General features: G+C 38.3%; 1 protein-coding gene and 1 long non-coding RNA gene across 4 annotated transcripts in view; both read left to right on the forward strand.

The window, feature by feature from the left end:
* The window catches only part of LOC120356849, a 34,756-nt gene extending 12,217 nt beyond the window's left edge, over nucleotides 1-22,539 (forward strand). For both annotated transcript variants that reach the window (XR_005575510.1, XR_005575509.1), the window contains exon 3: nucleotides 22,017-22,539. This is a non-coding gene — a long non-coding RNA (uncharacterized LOC120356849). The remainder of the gene's footprint in view (nucleotides 1-22,016) is intronic.
* Nucleotides 22,540-23,244: 705 nt separating this feature from the next.
* On the forward strand, nucleotides 23,245-25,860 carry LOC105201878 (farnesol dehydrogenase). 2 transcript variants are annotated; one of them, XM_011170146.3, is made up of 6 exons: nucleotides 23,245-23,422; nucleotides 23,594-23,907; nucleotides 24,534-24,660; nucleotides 24,859-24,994; nucleotides 25,153-25,293; nucleotides 25,367-25,860. In XM_011170146.3, exons 2-6 carry the CDS (start codon nucleotides 23,604-23,606, stop codon nucleotides 25,406-25,408), a joined length of 750 nt encoding a protein of 249 aa, XP_011168448.1. In that variant the 5' UTR covers nucleotides 23,245-23,422; nucleotides 23,594-23,603; the 3' UTR covers nucleotides 25,409-25,860. The 2 variants fall into 2 exon arrangements, with proteins under 2 accessions (XP_011168448.1, XP_011168449.1); XM_011170147.3 differs by having other exon boundaries at nucleotides 23,252-23,422; nucleotides 23,552-23,907.
* Nucleotides 25,861-26,264: the final 404 nt, after the last annotated feature.

Genomic DNA, 26,264 nt, shown 5'->3' on the forward strand with positions numbered 1-26,264 from the left:
GACGGTAGCAGTAACCGTACAAAGCGTAATGTGAGAGGGCAATAGCGAAGATCTGCGAGAAACGGAGGAAGCGAGAAGGGGGGGGGAGGACGATGGAGGAGAGGGAAGCCGAATGGAAAAGCAAGGAGTTTAGGAGAGGAAGCTATTGCTATCCGGACTGGATGATGTAGAAGAGGAAGACGAGAGAATAACGTCACGTACATAGCGCGCTAAGAGCACGTTTCTTCACCCGTTCCGGTTGCTCGAGTGTATTAATCCTACGCGAGAGAAAAAGGGGGATTCTCCCGTCCCCCTCTTATACTTTTCACGCTCGGGGTTCGCGGCGGGAATCTAGCGTAGACTCTTGATAATCTTCGACGCAGTGTTATTGCTACGCCGACGAATAAAGTAATATTCCAGCTAACGCTCATAACGCCATGTACCCTTCAATTACGTCCGCAGAATTTTTATTAGCGCGTTCGTGTCTACATTACGTAATGATGCCACCGCTACCGCTGATGCCATTCTTTCGCATCTTACGCTTACTTAAGCTCGAATATAATCACTTATTCTGGAGTACAGTTTTACCGAGAGATTTTACCGAGAAATATTATAAAAAATATAATTTTCAAATATATTTATTAAAGCAAATTATGTTTCTATGTACAATTACAAAAAAACATTAATAATTTTTTCTTCAAAAAAATAATTTTTATTATATTAATAAATGTATGAATTAAATATAAACATTAATTTGTATATATTTAATTGAATTTACAGAGAACTTTTAAATAGATAATGTTTAACGGATTCGTGAAACATCATCACGTCATATATCATTTTGCGCCTGATTCGATCGATAGTTAACTCTTTTTCTCATCTAGCTAATAATATCGTATTTCCCGAGTAAATAACGTGAAATTTCAGCCGCTTTTTTGCCGTTGCGATACACGAAAAGTAATATTTTTGGAATGATACCGATGAAGCGAGAAGTAAATCTTTCACGATTATCGCGATTTATCTGTACGCGTAAAAAAAGAAAAAGATATTCGGATGGGGATTCTTGCAAAACTGATGCAGTCGGGATAACACCGTTTGTTGTCCGTGTGCACTGCATCAACCGCTAAAAACCGTGATACCTGATGTTTGCACGCGGATCGGACCGGATCCGCGTATCACGATGGTCACGTTTATGCAAAGTCTTATTCACGCGCGTGTACAATGTGCCGTCGTCCCGCGTGCGTGAAGCGGCGCGAAGGGTGCGTTTTCTCGCATAACTCTTACCGCTTAAAGTGACAAATAGCCATGCGACATCGTGCATGCTTGGACGATGATAAGGGTCGAAATTTAAAGGCAAACTCACGGCATCATCTTAAAGGTTCGTGCTGTACCGTTAAACACTAAGGTGCGCGTAGAATTAATGTTGCGATGTATACGCGCAACTTTTAATAGTCTTATTTTAATGGCTATTCGCGTAGTTAAGTCTCTTTGAGACGTGAGATTTTAAACGGAATTAAAACGCAGTTGAAACGAAAAATATTAATCCCGAAATATCCAGAATATAAATCTTTACGCAATTTCTATTGTCTCTAATATACATCAAAATTTTGTATGTTTTAACTCCTCGTGTATCTATGGTATTATTTCCACGTTCCCGCATCACATCGAACACTCGACACAATGGATAAAAAAAAACCTGTAGATTTCCTCTATTTCTCGCCCCCTTTTATCGATGTATTCGACGATATCCTAAAGCGGACTCCTGAAATAGAGAGTGACGTAAACGCGGGATGGCTTATTGCCTCCCGCAACGTCACGACACTTCGAATATCGGTGCGCGACAGTAGAAAATATTTTTTGGCCGGGCAATAAAGACGAGCGCTTGTTGGATCGTAAATGCAATAGAACCATAACGGCGGCCGTTTTAAGTTCGATCACGAGTGCGTTCGTTCACGCACGCGTGTAATGTTGCGCATATACGTGGCGTGCGAGATAAATTTCGATCTGGCTCTGTCTTGCCGCGTATCATAATTGCCATGCTGAAAAAGACGGGAATCGAGATTAATGCTAATGATACGCATATACTTAATATAATTTACTGTGGTAATCATAAATGCTAATAAATTATTTTAAACACGCGTAGGACATTTAAAGGATCGATTCGTTTTCGGCGAATCCTTCTTTTTTATGTAAATATATTTTTTATGCAAATATATCCGGTTCATTTTTTTCCCACTATTAATATTCCGCGCGTAATTAGCATTTTTTTTTCTACATTGATCCCGGACATCAATATGAGCATCGCGTGACCGCGGGATTGCGAAATGTATTATTCCACGCTGTCATATAACGATCGAATGTTTAATCAAGATGTTAAAAAAACAGACGTGCGATTGAATTCATCACTAATATATCAGCGAATCAGTGGGAAAGTTTGTACGGCGCAGTCCGGTATTTGTAAACCGAACCGACGAGTTTATTAATAGATGATCAGTTTTCTATGTTTCGCAGAACGAATATGTATCTACCGAAAGCCGCAAAGCTTACACCGCGTTAATGCATCCTGCGTTGTTTATATGCATCCTATGTGCTATTAGCAAGATTCGTTCCGCGTCGCGTTAAAACGCATTGAATAATCCAGAAGATAAACCGTTTTCGCGTCCGTGCGCGAAAATACGCGTCTCCAATTCCACGTGTAATTCTGCGCTTCTTGCGTACGAATCACTTACGAGCTACGCACTTAGCCGTGCGAGTAATCTGATTTGTTGTACCCACGGCTACAGCGAACTCTGCCAACAGGCACTCGTTACCCGATGCTGATGATCATAGATTACTGGCTGAGCACACTCGCGTCGATTTCAGTTTGCGCGCACGAGCCATCGAAAAGCACTTTATATATCGTTCCGTCCCTCTCGGGCCAGCGTGCCGCTGCGTGCCGCTGCGTGCTGCTGCGTATACCTATACGCGTGCGAATACGTGTCCGTCGCTAGCTGAGTTCGGAATTTCAACGCTCTCGTAACCTACTCTACAAATACTACAGAGCGAACACCCGTTGGAGGAGAGATAAAGCGATTGTTACCTTGCGCACGACGCTAAATAATCGTGTTGCCTGCGTACGCGCCGATCAAACATCCAATCGGCGTCAAAGGTGTCGCGCCAAAGTTAAACTCGATCCGTTTAGCGAATAAACAATCATATCGCGCAAAAAAAAGCCAAATGCGATCGGACGCGCGAAATCCGCGTTTTATCCGTCGGCGGTCATATTCACGCGAATTTATAGCTCGTTCTTCGGCGGGATAGCAATTTCCTTCGTCCGCGCGAAAATATTGGCGCTTTGCGCCGTACTGCTGTACTGCCGCGCCGTCGCGCCGCCGTTACGCGTGCTGGCGGTGACTTCCGGCATGACGTTAAATAAATTATCGATCGCCGATCGCAAAATTATATGAGGTAATCATTAATGGGCTTGCAATAGCACGTTGCTCGCAATCACGTTCGAGTTTCATTGTTTACGGAGCACAATCGTCCCGCGGCATTAATTAATGCGTCGACGGCATATACACACGATTAGCATTATTAATGCAGGATGGTTGTGCACGCCGTGCGCAATAAACGATTGTCTAGGTCGTAATGCAGGATTCCCGATTCGCGCAATAACAAACTTTATCGTCGCACGTTATATGGCCGCGGAATATGGGGCGGGAGTCGCGACGCCAGCGAAAATTTAGGGATTTACATAGAGCGCGCAAAAACTACCCGCGCGCTTCGCGTCGGCCGGCGGAGTCAAAGCGCAGTCAAAGAAGGTTAATTAATCGAGCCGCTTTTTGCATCGTCGTACAGTTATATATTGCGGAAAATCCATTCGCGACACTGCATTAGAGCGATTATTTACGGGGGGAGGGGGAGGAGGAGATATGAGCCAGGCGCGTGGCGTGAAATCTCTTCCCGTGTAACTAATGATAAAAAGAGTTTTACGTCAGAGCATATTTCATGCCAGTAACAGCGGTAAACGTGTAAACTATTAACAATGGATGGCACAAAAATATTGAGAAATCGACAAATAAGTAAAGTCACGAGCAAACAAATAAGTTAGAACAAAACCAGGGTTGGATAAGTTAATATTTTTTTAACTAAATTAAATTAAAGTTAATGACTTATAAAATTAATTTAATCACGTTAAAAGTTACACGAACAAAAGCTAACTAATTAAAAGTTACTTTAAGATAAAATTACTCAAGTTAACTGAAATATAGTTAAATGAGTTCACATTTCTTTTCATATCTCGGTTTGTCGTAACTTTTGCATTTGTTTATTAACTTTTTTATATATATTCGACTTTACATTTTATTAATAAACGTTATGTATATGCTGAAGAATGGCAAGTTAGTCAGAAACGTATATATTTCCTATCTGATAATGTAATAAAAATCGAGATTCAATACATTATTGCTTCGATTTAACTTATTTATTTGCTCGTTGATTGATTTTACTTATTTGTTTGTTGATTTGCGTTTGTAAATATCGAAGATAAGTTTAAATTTATTTTGTTTGATATTGAGAGAGTTTTACTTATAAACTGTGTTCTAATTTATAGCATGTTAAATTTGACAGATTACATTATTGCACTTCACGTGAAGACGAAGAAAATTACTGCCTCTGTAAGAAACATGCTTACATCTTTCCTCCCCCTCCCATCGATATCGCCAATGTAGCGATAAAATATTAACATCCTTAATAATCTAAAGCTCGTCGATTAAGAGATTTCGGAAAAGAGGGGAGAAATTCCGACAATTAATGTATCACCGAATACTAATAATATCGCCGATGCTGCGTCTCGCTCGCAACGAAACCGAGGAATCTAACGGAAAAGCCGCTCATTTTTCTTCTTTTTTTTTTTTACGTCGAAGCCGTTCCAATAATCTCATTAATTTCCATTACGGATATTGCAATGCCTTTATGCTCGTGTCGCTGCAACTCTTTCCGTTCTCTCTCTATGGCAGTCAACTCTTGTCGAATTAACTCTTGTCGAATTAATCGTGAAAAAGGTATCTCTTCCGTACCTGTCCCCTGCGCGCTGTTCTCTCTCTTCTTTCATCACTGTCTTACTCATTGCCGTCCTCTTTGTCTGCACTTTTTCACGGTCCCGTATCTCGTCTCTCGCCGAATAAGCGGAGAGACATAATATAGGTACAATGATTTTTAATTTAATTAACGCGCCTCCGCTTCATGTCATCCGTGAGTCTGTTGCTCGCCTCGCGCCACCGTACGTTATGAACGATTATCGTGTCTCATAAAGAGATTAATGCCTGGAGCTTTTTTTCTCTTGTTTTCTCCGATACGCTAGCGTCCTGCCTCGTGTAATGGGAAACATCGAATCGAGAAGGAAAGCGAACATTGCGGAGATCACGATAAACCACGCGTCTGTTAAAATTTCAGTTTACCATCCACGGCTGATAGCTATTCCTATTAGTAATTCTTGATTAGCGAACGAGAGAACTTGTACTTTAGTGCAAGTACATTTCATTTAAATAGTTGTTACGAAAGATCGCTGTTACGAAAGATCGCTAGATTAATTTTATTACTGCGTATTAAACCATTAACTTCAATATCAATTCTAGTGCATTCATCATTTGGTTATTTGTAACGTGTGGATTACTTTACCAGACAAAACGTTAAATTTTGACTTGCTGCAGTCGATTGGCATTACTAATTACAGATCAATCGCAATAATTCATATGCCATTTAGCAACTCTTGACGCACACATGAACACGCACACACACACACACACACGCGCGCGCGCGCGCGTGCGTGTCACACGACGATAGTGAACGGGCTTAAAGCGCGGCCAGTTGATAATTCGTCTGCGATATTCTCCAGCGTTTGTGGTGGTTCGCTACTAGCGAAGAATGAAATTTTGTGCATCACTCTGGCCCACTTTATTACTCATTTACATGCACGAGAGCGGAGCGATGCGAGCGCTAGCGTGAGCGAGCGTACGTGCTCCACGTACACACGCCCTCACGGCTGCACACATTGAGGTTACATGAGGCAAAGGGGTCCCGGTAGGGGAGGGTCGGCCATCGGGGGTAACGGCAGTCATTTTTAACCCTTTATGCAGGGAGGGTCGAGATTAAAGGGCAGATTTGCCGCTCGATCTGCCGGGAGAGTCTCTATCGACTACAACGAGGACGAGAAGGACCACTTTCAGTTCATCGGTGAACAAATTTCATGCTTCTCCCTCTTCACAATGAAACCAGAACCCGAAAAGAGAATACGATCGTTACATCGCTCGGAGTAAGAGCTAATGAGAACAAAGAGTCTCGTGTTTGAAGCCTTTGACGTTTCTTTCACTATACGAATGTAAAAAAAACTTTTTTATGAACACGAGCAAATTGCAGAATATCTAACAGCTTTAAAATGCACCGTGAGATGAATAATATTGATAATTACAAACTGAATTAAATATATAAAATAACACGAAGAAAGAAATAGCCAAATGTAACGTGATGAAAATTTTAACTGGAAAAAATTGACGGCTAAAGCTCGTTCGTTGACTGAAGAATGAAACGTAAATCTGTAGCTTAGTAGTTTGGCAGGATAGTTGGATAGGCAACGAGAAAGCTGTCAGCGGGACAGACAAAAGTGGATAGAAGATTCTTAGCGTAAAGATCTCGACTGAGAAGAAAACGAGCTTTTCGCAATTCGATTGGCACCGAGCGGCATCGTGCATATTAAATCGGCGTTATTTGAATGTCAAAAGTACCTTAGTTGGTAATTTAGTTTCGGCTGGATATACGTGCGATTCAGGAAGAGAAAAGAGGGCAACGAATATTCTGAAATAACGCTTCAAAGGTGGATGCAATTTCGGGATAAATAGTTCTATACATAGATTTGCACAAATATAAGAGTCGCGAGGCGTTCATTCGTATAATTCGTTTAAGTTTATATAATTTTAGACGTGATATCATCTAAAAAACTAAAATGCAGTAAATCTCAGCTAACAATGTTCTCCGTTGAACTTTTTAATTGAAACTTGTAATATCGGAATTTAATGGCATCAAATTACTTGTCGCTTAAATGTACCAATATAAAATTTGTGTCGCTTATCATTAGTATCTTACAATTCGTTTAAACGTTAAAAATACTCTTAAATAAGTAGGTCAGGCTGATTGAAAATATCGCGCATGTTGTAGACATCTTCATACCACGTGAGGAATGTTCAATCTCGTACTACATGTCATTCCGTGGTAGGGAATCAGCGAGCCACTTCGGAAATAGAAATCTCATCTATTGGAAACCAGCCGCGCACCGCAGGATACTATATCTCCCCACTCCAGGATTAATTAAGGCACTCTCCGCTGGTACCACAGGTACCACAGGCACTCCTGGTAGGCAAATCAATCGATCAGATCTACCACCTTGCCACCTCATCCCAGAACCAATCAATTTACGCTCCCGAGCGGTTTTCCATTCTGAGCGATTCTCGATTAAGAATCATCTCTTCGTCATTAATCGTATTCTTCTGGGAAACTGATGACGTGTCCTCCCATTAATGCGCAATTACAATCGATAAAAAATTTCTAATCGTAACGAACAATATGTCTAAGAAACTGTTCTTTAAGATGCATTCGAAGTGTTAGAAACTATAAGATTTCCGTCGTAACGTTTCTCTATAGAAGATCTTAGATTCTCTTTCAGACGACCCTCTCTTGGTCGAATAAGCTACGGCTCTACGTATATATTGCTTTAAAGTTGCTATTTGCGTTTGTATCCTGAAACACGTTTCTTCATGCACACACGTATACATATACGTAAAGCACGATGCAGAGGAAGAACAGTCGTAGTTAAGGATGAGGAAGGACGAGGAAGACAGAGGACAACAACGTCGCCGCAGTTTCATGGCGAAACCACAAATTCCTTAGTCTCGGTACGGTTTAAGGCTTAAGGGTTTCCATGGTGAAAGGGCGACGAGTCACCGTGAGATCGTGACCCACGGTTATCATGCCAGGGGAACCATGGCTGCAGAAACGTTATTATGACACATCGCTCGGGCAAGCGGTGTTCTCCAGGTTTTTGCTTTTCGTCGGAGCAGAAATTGCAGAGGATTTAGTTTTTCATACCCGCGCTAAATTTAGATTTATTACTGGTATACGTTCGTGAGCAAGCGCGAACATAGTGTTTACGTCTGTTTACGGTGTGCATTATCCGTCCGGCTCTCTCTCTTTCTCTCTTTCCAACTGTTTGGATTACCGTCAAGTGCTTGAGTCTTATCTATTTTGCTCTAATTACGATAATATATATTATCTATATGATATAATTATTGCCAAAATAGAAATTAAAAAAAAATTTGATGTAATTTTGTCACTAATATTACGATATGTACAAGTTTTTTGCAATGCCTTTTACATAAAAACTACAATATTGATATACAGTTAAATTAATAACTTACGATAGATTAATTAATATTAGATGTATAAATTACACTTACACTTAAATATAATTTTGGCCGCGTTTTCGATAACAGTTATCTAATTATATCTTTAATGCGCAGAAACGGGGGCAATGTGCTCGATATTGCTTTCCGATTAATTCCGACTCTGTCGAAGTTACCCCATTTTTTTCGTCTCCTCTAACGAACTCAATATCAACTGATGGTTTCCGTTAACCCTCGTTCGACACACGCCTACGGGAGAGCCCGTAAAAAAGAACAAGAAAGGGGAAAGATCGATAAATAACCCTTATCGCGCGGACTTATGACTTACGAATGAATTACCCAGTCACCCTTCGGAGTTATCTGTCCCATATATCATCGGAGACATTCTTGGTTCGCCCGATAGATGCGGCTATGCGCGGTCCTGCAGCCGTTTCCCCATCATCCTCCGCTATTTATCAGGCAGGTTCCTTCGTCGTCGCGACGCTTCGAGAAGTTCGTTAACTTTTTCCTTCGACGCGTCACGTGCCCACGGACGAGGGTGTGCGAGAAGGTATTAATAAAAACGTGTCGCGTCTCCATCCGCATCGATGTAACTCTCTCCTCCTCCTCCTCCTCCTCCTCCTCCTCCTTCTCTTCCCGTGCCTCGTCTCGTTGCTCCTTCCCCTTTCCATCCCTTACCTGTACCTGTTCTCCAACCACTCGCACTTTTTCCACGGCAACGCGGCGCGATGGCAAAAAATTTCCGATACGCCGGCAGAGAGTACAAATTACTCGGACGCCGGTAATGAAATGTAAATAACTTATCGGCAATGCGAGCAATTTGTCACGTATATCTCGTAATTGCGTCGGATGAGAGGGATACATGAGGCGCGCGGTAAACGTGTTACCGTGATTACGTTTCGATTAATTCGAGATCCATTTGCGTCTTCTTTCAGATGGGTAGATGCGTTATAGAAAATAATTTTTTTTTAAGAGCTCGCTTAAAACAATTTGCCAAGTAAATACAATGCTAGATTTGTAAATAAAATACACAATGAGAATCTTCCCTTAAACTTTTTTTAATAAAAAATGCTTGTAGCTTTTTGCTTTATAATTTCTTTTGTAAATTTTGTGGATAGGGTTAATGTGAGTACAGCGCGCTAAGCGGAGTGTAATTTAATAATAACGTGTAAAAATATATGTACTAGTTTACGTAACTCAGTTGTCCGAATGTTTTGGCTCAGCTTTGAGCAATAAAAAAAAAAAAAAAAATTTAATTTGCACGCTCTCAAAAAAGTAACGCTTTCTAGTTGCCAAATTTATATAATTCTCTTTATCAAGAATCTCTATTGCTTATTTTAATTTGTAAATTATTTTAACTTATTATTTTAAAAATGTGTAATGTTCGAATTGTGATACAGTTACACTACTGTAGAAAAATTGTATCTTGAAGTATTAAACTCATACTTGTTACACTGATTAAAAGCATGACGTTTTGGCATGAGTAAACTTACCACTCGGCAAAATAAATGATATGAAATGGATAGAAATTTCGATAATCATCTTACGAATGTGTTACGATGTGGCGCGCATTAACAGTGTCGTAGGATAAATCATTTAGCTCCCATTTCGTTTGATAAAATGCCGAGCGTCAAGGTAAAGAGAGCATTGTGTTTCAATAATTTGATAAAAGTTTGCGCCGGCGCCTCACGATTGGCGACCGGGCCGAGGAATGCTAACGTTAATTATAAATCCCGGCGGTGTAACGATAACGAGGGAAGAGAAACGAATAGACGTGAAGCGAACGTGCTGGAGGGAGTGCGAGTGGTAGTGAGAGGAAAAAAAGGCGAAAGTCCGTGGGAATAGTTCCAAATGGGAGCCATTAATTTTACTCATCCGCCTCGCGGCAACTCGGCGCGTAATAACGAACGTGAAACGATATGAGAAAAGTTGAGATACCTGTCCGCCCATGCCAGCCCTTCCCCGTCCGCGCGCCGTCCGACGCGCTGCGAGCACCATTCCTCGAGTGGTTAATGCAAAATCGCGTTTACGGAGTAAGTTGCCCCCTTTTTTATCGCGGTCGTTGCACAATCGCGGCCGCAAATTTATGATATTCTAAGTGCCCCCCTCCCCCGCCATGTCTTTCGTTTCGTGCAACGATAACGACGACGATGACGACGATGACGGGCTCGCCTAGTTTATGCAGTCACTTACGTTAATCACCAGGTATCTCATTAATTTTTTAACATCCTATCGGAAAGTGTGAAAGTACATTTATCTCAAAACTTTCGGATTATAAATGTTTTAAACGCGGCGATTCGCTGGTTATTCTTGCATTCACACATGTAAAGAGCTGTTGCAATCAAGTTACGCATCGGTCATTAAATTTTGTTCATTAAAACATGTTTTAATAGACAACGCGATTAATGAAAAATGTCTTGACAAAGTTTATGATCTACTTTCTCACGTGAGACGTGTATCTTGTTGAAAATCTTGAAGATCCAAAACTGCATGGTTGTACCAGTCGTAAGTCGCTTGTAAATGTGTCTAAGAGGCTTAGCAAGGGAGAAGGAAGTCGCGTTCTATGGTTTCGTGTATTTTTAGCAAAAGTAATAAGACACTGCTACCAGAGTTTGTAATTCTGGTGCGCTAGTATAAAAGGAGGAAGATTTACTAAGGATTTATAGCGTGAGTTCAAAATCTCGTTCAGGTAACACATTAGACGCAGTTCGGAGCCATGAACGCGTGCAGTAGCTTTTGAGATGCTCATAGCACTTACTTGGTCAGTCAATTTGCGTAATGAAGCAGTGAGACCGCACTCGCCGAGGACCAATTACTGCGCGAAAAGGCCGCAGGGCTGTACTTACGCCTTACCCGAAACCACAGTGGACCAACCGGCGTAGCGAGGAATCATGGGCAAACGTAATTGCGTCACTTGGGAACGCGAGAATCGAACGATGTTTCGTCGAGAGCGTCGTTATAGCGACAACGTCGCCAAACGTGGATGTTACTGGACAAAGCTCGAGATACGAGATGAACCTTTTTTTTTCCAAATTGAAAGAGGGACTTTCAAAGTCCTTCAGACGAGACGTCGAGTGTTTGCCGAAGAGAGTGAGATTCGTGTTTATTGCGCACAATGTAGACTTAATTGAAAATTGTTAAAAAGTTTTGTATCGTAAATTGTAAAGTTAAAATCTAAGGATCGCATTTATCGTTGTGTGACTTTTCTCAAAAACGTATCTGCGAGATACAATAAAGCTTTATATCTTGAGATTCGAATAGTCTAAAACATATTTTGATTAGAAATATCACATACAACTTTCATTGAAAAACAAAATGATTATCCCATCAAGCTAAAGTAAATATAATTAAAGTAATGTATGATTGTTACCATGCAATTACTCACACCATATTTATTAATGTCGAATATTATATAAATATCAAATTATATTCATCTTATAGTTGCTTCAACTGATGCCTCCTAAGATGTCTTAGTTACGTCATACAACGTAGAGGACACAATTTGCATGATTGCTTATAAATTAATTATTAAAGGTGATAAAGAATGCGACAATTGCACAATACTTTGCACGTGGCATTCCCGACATTAAGTAACTTCTCGATATTACACGCGCAATTCCACGAGGTATAAAAGAAACATTATTAATAATCAATTTTTTTTATCTTAATTAAATCCATGATTATTTCGTTTTCCTCAATTCAGAAATGATAAATTATATATCAATAAAAAATTCAAAGCGCGATGCGAGATAAAGTCCAATCGGCAAGAACCATAAAAAAAGTCTATAGTCATTCGTAATTACCATGATACAGCAAATTGAAATTTTCATCTCTTAACATTTCAAAAGAATAAATCGCGCAATATATCTGTTTATGTAGCTATCGCATTTATATGCTTACATGAATTGTTAATAGTGAAAGTTAAACAGTTGCGTAACTTAATACTAGTTTATTATTATGTATCCAATAATCACATTTCAAGAAATAATATCGTAACGAGATGCAAAGTTGCTCACGGCATTGCTTGTTCATTTGAGTGCAGCGACCTTGTGTATACAATAGCCTGCCGTATACGGTAACAACGAACATCAAAGCTAGTCGTATTATTGTCCTAAATATTAACGCATTAAATTCAAATATTTGATTATTTATTTTTATTTTAATTTCAATCTATTTCAGTTATCAAAATTCGACAATTTGGGAAATGATAAAAATATGTATTTACAGTTATGTATCATGATAAAGCTGAATTTATTTGTTCAAAGATACAGAAAGAGCAAACAAAATTTTTTTTATAATATGTAATGATGTACGGTCTTCTTTTTCTAAAGTTAATTGATTTGTAAAAAATAGATAAAATAAGAAAGCGATTGGCCGTATTCAGAAAGATTTTGGCGAACTTTTTTGTCATTCTATCCTTGTTTTAAATCTAATGTATAATAAAAATAGAAAGAATAATAAAAAAAGCGTGGTACTATTTTTATAATACGGGCGTATATAGGTCAAAGTGTATAAATTTGTTTTAACCTCACCACAATTGAAACTATAATAGAAATAGATTTAAATTGCATTGGACGCAGAACTGAATGATTAAAAAAATATCCATCAATAGATAAAGATACGTTGTTATTCTAATCGCCAGTTTTGCTTATGTATTTGCACTATAACTCTTTAAATTTATTTCGTACTGTTTTGATTTGTTGGCATGTTTCTGAAATGCCTGATATTTGAAATAAGATATAAATTCAATTAACATGCTTTGTACGTTTGGCCAATTTCTTTAATTATGAGTACAAAGTAAAGCAAGATTTTTGAAATGTTGTAACCATTCCGCTAAGTGATTGTTGATACGCTTATGTGAAATGTCGAAGACAATAAGCCACAATCGCAATATCAAGATATTGTGATTGTAGCTTATTGTTTTTGAGAGTATAAATGTGCAGCGCGCGCGCTGCAATACTAACTCATTTATGGTGAAACAGAAGCGATATGCAGCGATCTGAGAATGCAGGAGCATTTGCATGCCGGGGAAAGGGAAGCTTTCGAATGCGAGTATTGTGCGTTTTATCAATGGATTCCGGGATATATTGTCCCCTTTGGATGAGTGACGTTGCATTGTGCGGCGTGCCAGCGCGCGCGCGCGCCTGGGGAAGTTGCTGATTGAAAATCGTATGCACGTAACGCTTGCCTTGCCCGCGGAGACCAAACCGCGGCAAACGAACGCGAGGGAAATACACTCTTATTGATTCAAACAAAATTGAGCTCTGCGAAAGTACACTCGGCGTTAAACCGCGCGCGGCCGAGCTGTATTATGCAAACGGTTTAAGAGATAAGAGCGCGGAAAATGGAGATAAACAGGAAAATTGGCACAATCCTAATTAACTCGGAATTGAATGGGGATCCTTTCTCATCTGCCTCTACAGTTGATAGAGTTAACGAAACAGCAAGTCTTTGTGTACACGCGCGGTGGCGGTGGCGGTGGCGGCGGCGGCGGCGGCGGCGACGCTTCGAAAATGGTAACGTTTCGAAAATGGTAAACGGTGCATTTTTCTGGGCGAGACATTTTCTGAAGCTTTAAGTCACAGACACCCGGTAACAGCCGTTCTTTGTTCGAGTCGAGTGCCCTTTGGCTACGGCGAAGCGACGAGGAGTTGTCGACGACAGGCTGTTGCTTGCTATTGACAATATCGGATGAGTTATTTTAAACTTTGTCTCTTACAGTGAAAACACAAAATTAATTATAAGTCCGTGAATAACGTGGGCGGAATAAATTGCGTGTCACGAAAAATCCTTCGGAGTTCTTCGGCAAACTTTCGGTGTGCGACAGAGACAATCAATTATTACATCTTCGTATCCAAGCAGCGCGATAATCATTAATAATTTGCATAACGTTTCTAACTTGCCTGCCTTTCAAAAGGAACGATCGCGTCCGTGCATCTCGGCGTGAATCGTGAATTTCGAGCAGATCGCAAGTTCCGTGTTTCCGTCCTTTAATATGAAGCTGCATTTGCTCTCTAATAATTTTTGGCTGACACTGCCGCTGTGAATAACAAGCGCGGCTAATGAGAAGGCGAGATTAGAACCGTGCTATCTCTATCGATCGCTGCATTGTCGTCGAGTGAATTTCGAATTCAGCTCAGAGGTGCCAAACGGTTTTGTATTCACACCACGGCGTTTCGCGAGTGTGGGAGGCAGAAGGACAGCCCGAGATGGAGAATGTTGAAAAAGGGTAGGATAGACGCGGCGAGGAGGAGGCGGATAGTTAGATGGAGGCGTCGGGGACTCTGACAAACACGATGTTTGCGACGCAAATACTTCCGCCATGCGGAGACTCTTTGAGTCGGCTGCTGTTAATGCAGAACGATCGATGCGCAAAATTCAAATTCAAAATTGAGATATACGTTGGCGCGGCTTTTATTCGATTTGCATCGGAATACAAGCGTACGGAATATCTCGACATTTCTATGATTTCTATGCAATCTGCACCATAGGCGTACTTCCCAATAGCATAACACTCTAAAATTTCTAGAAAGAAGCACTTTTGAGATGTTCCATTCAATTTTTACAAGGATATGCAGCTCGATATGTTTGAGTTAAAATTCTAATAATAATTGTTTGCGCAATATGCTTTAATACCCCTATAAGAGCTACAATATTCCTAGAATATTATACAAATATTATTAAAAATTAAAATAATATTAAAATAATATTTCAAGAATATTATTCTAAATATAGGATATTTTTTAATACTGGAATATTATATTAATGTTATATGTCTGCTTTATATAATATTCATGGTACATTATTTCAATATCCGTGGAATATTATGAAAATATTCTACGATATAATTTTTGTTGATAAATTAATATGAATTATTATGCATAAAATGTTCATAAACTTAATAATTATTACGTTTAAAAGTTGTAATATTCCTCATAATTTAAAATATTGAAGTAAATAGCATTATTTATTTTTCATATAATATTCATATAATATTCGTATAATGATTCAGAAATTTTATTTAATATTAAATAATATTATAGAGCTTATAGAGACATATTTTCTCTAATGTTTAAAATAAAGCCTAGTCTTTGCTTGTCCCTATATAAACTCTTCTTATATTATTTCGTATTAGTTATTAACGCGGCGTCAGTATTAACCCTTTCAGGATGGGTATCGTAAAACCGCGCGTATGTGTATATGTGTGTGTATGTGTATGTGTGTGCGGTTTCACGATGCCCGTGATTGGTATTTCATGGTCTCCCTAAAAGGATTAACAGCGTTTATGAATACATAAATTCAAAAGTAACTATTATCGTCCTAAGAGACGAAGAGGATAATATCTAAATCAATATTACATTTTAAAGAACTTCCAGTTTTTTATGCATTGATCTACATACGTTGACAAGTTTTATATTTATATATATATATATATATATATATATATATATATACTCGGAAAACACTAAGATAACATTCCGAATTCAAGCAATTTCGCTCTCGCGCGCATTTGCATACACGCGCATTTCACAACTTTGAGACTGCAACTGCCGCAGGTAAAAGCAATTCTTGTCAATCCAACCTTTCCGTGATGTTTGATGCAGGTCGGGCGTTACGTTTGACGGCTCAAAGGGAAAATTGTCGTAGGAGACTATCGCGCACGTGCAACGCAAATGGCCTGTAAAATAATATCGTGCCGGTTCTCGTATCGAGTATGGTCTCTCTTTCTCTCTTTCATCTACGCCCTCACTCTTCTTAGGTGCTCACGGTATTCTCATGGAATAAAACGCGGCCAAGCTACCACGTAAACGCGCGAGAATGCCGAAACAGTCGAAGGGGGTTGACGAGTGTTTCCCCAGTGAGCGAGAGCCGACGATGTCTGCTCAGGCCCACAGCACCGCCGCCGTCTCTACTTTCCATTCTTCCCTTGTTGTTCCATTCCCCGGAAGATCAGCGGCCGGCTTATTGCCTCATGAATATGTATAGGAAAGATCGGTCTCAGGGCTGTACCGCACAGTGACGCCCGGTCGTTAGACGTACCAACGACGAATACGAGCTCGGGATAGGCACGGAGGGGCTCGAGGGGATAGGAATGACCACGAACGAGGCACTGAGAAATTAACGAGTCGTCGGTTGGCTGAAATTATACACGGGGATAAACAGAGGAGGGATCTGGGAACAGGTGGAAGCGTTGGTGAAAGACCCATGCATCAGAATGCAGATCGTGGAAACGGCCGGGGCATTAAGTAAAACTAACTACGGGTTTGCACGCTCTCCTTATTTCCCTTTTTGTTTTTTAGCGGTGGAGTAATCAGCCGAAGAGGCATTTTGATGGTGGCAGAAAAACACGGGTACGCAGCCATTGAAGTATTTAGCGTTAATCGCGGGCTTGGGCTCGTATTTGAATTATTATAGTTTCGCCCTTCAATTCTGGGCGCGATGTGGCATTTATTTTTATTTTTATTTTCCAACTATCGCGCGCATGACAAGCATCATGCTTGTATTTCGTACCTTCAGTCAAAATGCGGTTACACAATATTTATTATAACGTTTTTGTAGATGTTTTTTGCACATATTCTGCAGCATGCATTCGCAAATTAAAACGTAAAATCTCTTTGAAAAAATACATGTTTTTTTCTAAAACAACACGCGATGCGATCTTGTTAATAATATAGAAGATATCGATGCAGTAAATAATAAAATTTGATAATGATGTAACAAATTAAAGAGGATGTTGAATTGTCAGACTTTAGGGTCACGTTAAAGAATTGCATATTCCGCATTTCTTCACTCATTCTAGTTCATTTTAGAATATCGAGAAGAAAAAATTTTCTTTTTTTTCTCTCATAAAATACATCCAATACAGAATGCGTTCAACAATGTTGAGGCGCTAGCGGCAATCATTAAATGTCTGAAAGATATTTTGCAGGAAACTATCAAAATCATGCATCGATGTCATTTATCGAAGCCTCAATCAACGAAAAATGTTGTGATTTCAGTTATCCATTGTTGCATTAAGATAAGATTTATATTAATTCAATTTTTTTATTGAACAATATTCAAAAGACTTTTTTTTATTATCGGAATAAAAATGTCTACTAAATACGAATCTATTTATTAATATTGTTATTGAAATAATTGCTTTTGCATTTTATAAGTGCCTTATTTACATCTATATGTATTATCTTTTAAACGTGCACATCTATCTTTTAAATGTATATGTGCTTAAATGTGATTGATGAGCGAAGATATGGAATTGACGTCATAAGAAACGCAGAACCAGTTACTTCACGTTTATAGATTAGTTCGATAGTCTGAAAGAACGTCGATACCGTCCGTTATCGTTTATTGCTTCGGAAACGAAGTTGAATGCCGCCTCTCGCTCTATGTTCTCGGCGATTCTTCAATAGTTCCTTTAAACTTCCGAATAGGCTTCCAAATAACTTCCAGGCAACCTCCGTTAGAAATGAGCTCTTTGTAAAGCTGTCATAGGAATCTCTGTCAAGTGGAATCAAGAATATTCTCGGAAATCAAGAATCGATCGTTCATGCAGACATATTTTTCGCATGGTCTGCACGTCTTGACCTGTTGTATTTCTATCAATATTTCTCGTAGTAAATCCACTATTAAAATTTAGAAAATACGTCCTGAATAATTCTTCGATTCATCTTATATAGATCTCACTATATTTAGTAACATTATTCAATGAACTGAGAATTTATTCTTCTTCAATGAAAACGTTAAGACCTTGAAAACTGATTAAACCTTTTAACCCTGAATTAATTCTATTCAAAACAAAATTTCTGTATTTATTATTGTTACTAACAGTGCCTGATTCAGATAGTACCTGATTTTTTTTATAATTTTCCTATTAACAAATTTTGATTTTGGACAAATCAAAATGTTATTCAAATATCGATTAGTTTGATGTCTGAGTGAATCTGAAGATTTTTACCTCGGGCAACGACGGGTGAAAGAGTTAATTCCAAATCGAACAAAAAGTCGTCATGACATCAAAATGATGTCAAGTTAACTGTAAAATAATTATTAAATGTCACGATCAATCACGATTTTAACGTTATTTGGTGATTATCGCGATCTGTTGTTCTGCTTAGGATTTTATCACAATTATGGTAAAATTGTAAAGAACAATTTATTCTTTAGTCGTAACTAAAGATACAGTTTAGAACAAGTTTTCACAACGTTCGCTTATATTATGCACATTTTGCGGCTACCAGAAAAAGAAATACACGATGTGTTGCGGCAATACAAAGTGATGCGTGTAATCACGACGTCGTTGAGAAATGGCCGACTAGCGGGAACATCTGGCGCTTTGAAGCGGAAAACGGGCAAATCTTTCCTCATTTTTCTCATCCCTGCTCGGGACGTTGCGCTTTCTAGTTAGCGTTTTCTTGCCGCGAACATCATAGATTTTTGAGTTTATTTTTACACCGGATAAATATGAATTCCTGGAAAATGGTAGAATAATTAAGCGAAAGAACAAAAGGGACTCGTGACTCGCGCGATGTAATTTTGAAACGACTTTGTTGAATTTCTTTCTTCATTTGTGTCCTACATATTACGCAAACAGTTTTCCGAGCAGAACCGGTAATGGAGAACTTCGCGACAGACTCGCTCTTAAATTTCCGAGTTTTTATTGGGCAAAGTCGCCGCACTTCGTTTGCGTCTTATCGCGCCTGTAGCAACTGCTTCAACTCCGAGAGTTAAAGTGGGTCAACGAGTCTGGATTTTCGAAATTTTCTTTCACATCCCTTTTCGACCTTATTCCGTCGCGCTAAGATTTTAAAAGCCCTCAATCGAACCGTCATAGTTTTCGAGTTATTGGAAGCCTGCCGCGAATGCCTGCGCGGAACGCGTGGGTGGCTGATTTCGCATTTTCCGCACGCGAAGCTACTTGGATGACCCGTTCGGAATTTTCAAAATGGTCTGGCAGCCGGGTTGTTTGCATCTCGTTTGCACCTGGCGGAGGAAGAAAGTTTCGGAAATTCTCGGCGGGCACCCGCTTCGCTTCGGATCCGAAGTTTTTTCGATAACTCGAAAATTATGGGTGCCCAATGGTCGTTTCTCCACATCTGGTCGACGGAAACGACGTGTAAAGCCAAACTTCTGTAGAATCGAAGATTCTAGACAGGAGTCGACCGGTTATATGTTTTCACAGAAGCTATTGGAAACGGCGAAGATACACGTAACGTACATAAGGACCAAATAAATAAAATAAGAAAACTTCTCCAAGTTGTAAGACCGTAGTGATTAAATTCTTATCTATTTTTCGCAAAAGTAATTCAATTTACCAATTGCTTATAAGGAAAGACTGCGTGCGGACTCGTTTAAAAATATCTACGTCTGCGTCACAGTTTATTCCGAAGCTCTTCGATTTTACTGATATTATGATCAACTTTCAATTTGTCCAAGTTTATTTTCTTTCGCGTTTAACGTGCAATTCATGGTTACGTATACTGTAAGAGAGGAAAGCTTAGGGCTTGTAGCAATACGGATTGGTATATGTAATCACGAGCCGTTGAAAAATAGCCAAGCGGCAGAAGCATATGGCGCTCCGGAATCGAAGAACACAGCTTTCTTCCACCTTTCTTTTTGATTTCCTCGTCAGCTGGCGCGGAGTATAATAATATTTTTGGTTCGAAGGTCGTTACTTCTTAAGTCGTGTGCCCGAACATTTCTGATATTTGAAGAAATACGCTCGCTTTTCATCGACTTCAAAGCACTCTGCCGAGTAAGTGAAATATTTAAGAAAATCAAAAAATGTGCACGCCCGCGCATGTACATATTGCGTTTTTCTATAGACTGAAATTTCACACTCAAGATTCGCATTTTTTGCTTAAAATTAATTAAAAGATGAGCAGCATTTAGCTCTGAGAGACTATTTCATCTTAAAATTATTTAGTTCTTTAATATTAAATAATTATGTATTTATGTAACGTGTCGTACATTTTCGCTAATAAAAACATTTAATCCAAGAAGGGCGCTTTAAAATAAAAAAATTTATAAAAAGAAAGCATGTAGCTGCTACTTGCTCACGTATATGTAAGTGTAATGTGATATTGTTCATCTCGCAGAAATCTTTTATACTATATCTCTCGTAATTTCGCCTGAATTCAACGAGATCACCTACCCGCACGTCGTTATATAATTTGTCGCCCATGAAAAAAACATGAATCCATGGTAGTAAGTACGGAACGATGCGCGTAATCACGGCAACGTTGAGAAATGGTCGAGTAGTAGTAGCATCTGGCGGGCCGGACCGGGCCAGGAAGCGAGAGAGAAGCCTCCTCTGGTTTTCTTGTTGATTTCCTCGTCGTCCTGCGTGAACAAGAATAATGCTCTCGGCCCGGCACCGGACCCGGTACCAGATGCCAGCTCACGAAGATCGATACACGCCGTTGTTATTGCGTCCGGAAACGAGTATCGTTTATCTGTGAAAACGGGGAGAGAACGAAAGAAGGAGAAGCAATTCCTATTCCGAATCTCGAGATTATCAACGGATCCGGGATAGCAAAATTATCAATAGTAAAAGTAAATATAAGGCTGCGACAAAAACACAGAATTTTTAAGTTATCAATAATTTATCCAATTGTATTATTTGTTAAAAATAGATGGAAATCGTGTGTGATATTCGGCGTTGAGCCATCTGCATAAATTTGTTTATTAGAATGTGTCTGTATGCGTGTATGTGTGTTGCTTTTAAAGCTATCGCGAAGCTTTTCGCTCTTTCTGTTTCTCTCTAATATACCAGCTTCACAAGGTGTTAACAAATTAAATTATCTTAGTAATTGATATTTGCGATTTTTTACTCGTTACGTAATTGATTGATATATAATACTATACAGTATACACGCAGGAAATGCAGGATAAGAGACTTAAAACCAAACAGAATATGTCGAAAACTGAACTCGATAGGAAAAGTTGTTAATTTGTTTAAAGAATAATGTTAAAATCAATTTGTTTTCAAAAACAAAATCAATTTTTTATATCAAAATCATAGTCATTTTTTAAAACAGAATTATACAAATTTTTTACAGTTGATTCTTCTAATTATTTTGTATATAAAAGTGGAGATATTAAAGTGGAGATATTAAAGTAGAGATATTAAAAAGCTGTGAATAGTTTACGAGATATTTTATACTTTATTTTGGCATGAAATATCTCATAAACTTTTTAATTTTTTGATATCTCTATCTTAATATTTTTATATGCAGAATATCTAGAGAAATCATATTTTGTAAAAAGAATAATTTTCTATTTAAAAAAAATGGAGTTGATCTTCATATCATCATGAAATATTGATTTTATCATTGTTTGTAACCCTTCAAATCAATTAAAAATTTTTGTCACACATTTTTCCTACCTTCAGTTTTCAAAACATTTTGATAATTTGAGTGTCCTATAAGTTAATATTAAGGTTAATTTTGTTTTTGAAGTATCTCAAATTGTCCCTTTCATTTCAAATATATATAGATAAATATCTTTCGCTAGAGATTTCAAAGCTCAAACTTCTAACGGTCATAAGTTGAGATATTTGTATTGTATATTTTGACAATAAGATCCTCCTCTTATGGAACGGGATAGGTCTCTAGAAGTCGTCTACCGGAATCTCCGGGATTTCGAAATATCCTGATATTCTGCCCGATGTCTCCGCGGAAGAGATTGGTTCAGAGACGGTACGCAGAAGCCAATGTGATTGTACGTGGATACGAAGGGGATTGCGGCAGGTCACGTCGCGCTTCACTTAAAACAAGTAAAGGCCGTGGCAAAACCGTAGGACGGAACCAGTGAGTAAATGGATAAACCTAAGCCGAAGGATCTCTGTCCTTCTCCATGATGCGTCTGGCCTATACGTGCTCAACGTTCAGGACATATCTGCGACGAAAAATGGTCCCTGTGTTTCACAGAATATTCTCTATTAGAGCTGTGATACGAGTACAAAAACTTTTAACATAGCGATTCGCTGTAGGTAAAAAAATTTATAACTTATTCGCGTCTGCTCCTTATCTCAAGGAATATCTTTCCTCTGAATAATAATGAAGATATGTTAATTAATTAATACATTCAGGCTGCGTTCCGATATACACTAGTACTGAAAATCTATAGCAGTTCATGTTACGTATATTATAGATTTTCAGTACTGGCAGTAAATTTCGGAACGCAGACTCAATATGTATTATTAATTACAAAATCAATTTTATTATCAATTAATAAAATTATTATTATCAATTAATAAAATACATATAAAGATTATCCAACAAAAATAATGCAATAATATTTAAAATATTATAAAATATCTCTATGCCATAGTCTGACAATAAAATCTGCAGTGATAAGATAAGCATAGATATATATTACATAACAAAATGTTATATCTTTCAAGTAGTCTTTTGTGACATCAATACACTTCACGTATTTTTGATATAAAGATATAAAGATATCTTTGTTATAAAAATACGTGACGTATATTGACGACATAAAGGATTATTTTAAAAGATAAAATATAGCATTTTTAAGATGTCTACGTTTTTTTATTGCTGCATTCCGGAAACTTTATTGATCTGACTATGCACATACAAATTTTTATTTTGTTCCTTACTCTAGAAATTTAGAGCTCATAAATTTGTTATGTTACGACGTGTCTTATATTTTTGTGAAAGGATAAGTGAATGTGTACACGTAGATGTGTTTGCTATAATATTCATCCATAAAGAACAGTTGCATACGCGTATGTATAGTATGTCTGTAATCGCGTGCGTAATTAGAGTCTGACCCCACTTCAAAACAATATGATTCAGCTCATATCAGAATGGCTCCGATTATATACTTGCCGCAGTTAGTATGAAACCATCGTTGATGCGACTGGTTTGACCTGCTGCGTTAGATATCGTTTTAACGCTGCAACTGCGAATTCGGAATAACGTGATTTTTTTACAGTGCATTTCATGATAAACTAGTTTCGCTGACGGTAGCAAATAGGAGATACGCAGGTAAGTACATGCGTTGTTAATCGAAATGCCATTTCCACAAATTCACGGCTAAATTTAATGTCGCTGCTGCGATTGTGAATTCTCATGATTACGCTTTTTACGAGCTCGATATTATTTTCGGCTCGGTAGTTATTAGTGGCATGTCAACCGCGAGCTACGTCGTACTTGCAGACAGGCAATTATGGATCGTTGGCTTGGTAAAACCGCAGTCGTTACCGGCGCTGCATCCGGCATCGGCGAAGCAATTACACGTGCTCTTCTGCAAAACGGAGTGAACGTGGCTGCTCTGGATGTCCAGAAAGAAAGATTAGCAAAACTCGATGCGGAATGTAAGCGAGAAGGTTTTCCGGGCACGTTACACGCTATATACTGTGATATAACTCGCGAGGACGAGATCGATGAAGCATTCTCGCACATTGAGACATTAGGTGGTGTGGACATTATGGTCAACAATGCTGGCGTTTGCGAATATTCACGAGTCATAGGTATGATTGATATTCATGTGTTTATACAGAATATTACAAATAAAAATAGGGACTTTTGCATTTTCAAAAATTATTGAAACAAATTATTATATTTGTATGCTCTAATCAATCTGTTTTTCTCCGTGATCAATTTAATTCTTTTCCGTGTAATTAATTAGAGAAATATAATATGCATTATACGTTTTATCTTAATATTATGTTATCGATATTAATTTGAAGCTGTGAACTTATATGTTCATAATTTCAGATAATGATATAATATAATAACGATGTGATAACGAATATTATTATAATCTATTTAAAAGGAAGAATGCACAGAGATGCATCTATAGAGGACTCGTGGATGTTAAAGCATTTTATCTCGCAGCACTTGAAGAATTTGAGTATCGATTAAATATCTTATTTAAAAATCTTTTAATCACAAGTTTTAATCACAAAGTGCTGTTCAGATCGCTCAAAACAACCTCTTACGCGGAGGATGTTATTATCTCGCTAGAAAAAAAAAATCTTATTTTTATATGCTACATACGTCTTGCGAGGTTTTCACTCACACTATTATAATGAAAGACCTCGGTCTTCGTCATCTTGTTGGTTGTTTAAAAAAATTCCATAAATTACACTTGCAGAGAGCGACAGGAAGGCATTTGAAAGACTGTTAAATATTAATGTCCTCGCAGTTGCTGTGTGTATCAACAGAGCAGTGCGTTCGATGCGCGAACGTAATGTCGAAGGACATGTTTTCAATATCAACAGGTATTGTAACCTATAATTCGTACCTTAACAATGACTAAATGTCACCATAAGTCTTTAAAGTAATTAAATTTTCTTGAAACAAATTTTCTAAAGTTTCCATACTATAAGACAGAAATTAGGAGAAATCTTTTTACAACGTTTATAAAAATGTTTATTTACAGTGCAACATTTATTAATATTGATACTTTTGATATTCAGTGTTCTGGGCCATTACATACCGTTCAATGTTGATTTGTGTTTTAATCTGTATCCTGCTACTAAGCACGGATCTGTTGCTCTGACTCACGTAGTGCGACAAGAATTAGCGGAAATTAAGGCTTCTATTCGAATTACTGTAAGTTACGATCACATTTTGATTATTTAATTTTCGTTATTCTTTATTTCCATGTTATGTAAATGATAATATTTAATTAATACATAACGCACATTAATCATGTAATTTTGCAATATTGTTACATAGTAAGTTAATTATTACTTGTCCGATTTTTTCAGAGCATCAGTCCTGGTATTGTAAAAACGAATATAAGTGCACATTTCGAGGCAATAGAAGACCTCGAAAAAACACCAGCTCTTAATCCAATGGACATAGCGGATGCGCTCATTTATGCTCTTGGGACGCGACCGGAAGTTCAGGTTCAAACGATCGTTAACGTACTTCCTCCCTAATAAATATAGGAAAATCATTTTACGCGTTACTTAATTGCAGATTACGGAGCTTACCATCCAGCATACCGGCGAGCTTCCATAAAGAATATCTTCAGTAAGATACCCGTTTTTTAGTGTGTCCGTTTAATACAACAACAACTTTACAAGAAACAACTTTACATTAATAATAAAGTACTCGGGGTTCCAACCAAAGACTAAGCTTTTAAGTTGCTTTGCATTTTTGATATGAATATAAAATTTTTACATCTGAGTTGTTCTTTCTACCGTAATACTGTTTATATTTTACTTAATAGCTTCGCTAATAAATGTAATTTTCTTTAATGCACGTTCAATTGAAGCTACTTAATGATAAAAATAAATGATGTAATGAGATCTGAGACAAGAGAGGATTTTTATCTCGTTTTTATCGTACATATGTTTCATATGAATACACAAAAAATGACATCGTAAAGATATTCTTCGTGTATTTTACAACGCAATGTATACTCGAAATTTATGGCCACTATATTATATCAGAAGACAAATATCGCCAATCGAATCTCGCTACGTTTATTTCGCGCGATACCTCGTCTTTGTTCATATCGCTCTAAAAAGATATACTCGAAATTCAGATTTGTGACAAATTCCGCTTATCGCGAAGCAACGTTATCGGCACATATATTCACGTGTAATCGTTGCATTCAAATTTCGACGAAGTGGCTGCTACACGCACCCAGCGGTTACATCCTGCTCCGCGCATGACAAATACAGAGGTGTCATTTGGCATTTATACGTGAACACGATCGAAATGCACGTTTCCTATACACAAGCGCGCGTCTCCCATATCTACGTTGCGCATCCGTGTGGGTGCTTCTAAACACGAACTTCCGACAATAGCGGCTCACAATGTACCAAGCTCGACTGTCAACCAGGGAGGCATCCGAGTGCGAGCGATAGTT

This window comes from Solenopsis invicta, chromosome 9 (assembly GCF_016802725.1).
Source record: "Solenopsis invicta isolate M01_SB chromosome 9, UNIL_Sinv_3.0, whole genome shotgun sequence".
Classification (NCBI taxonomy): domain Eukaryota; kingdom Metazoa; phylum Arthropoda; class Insecta; order Hymenoptera; family Formicidae; genus Solenopsis; species Solenopsis invicta.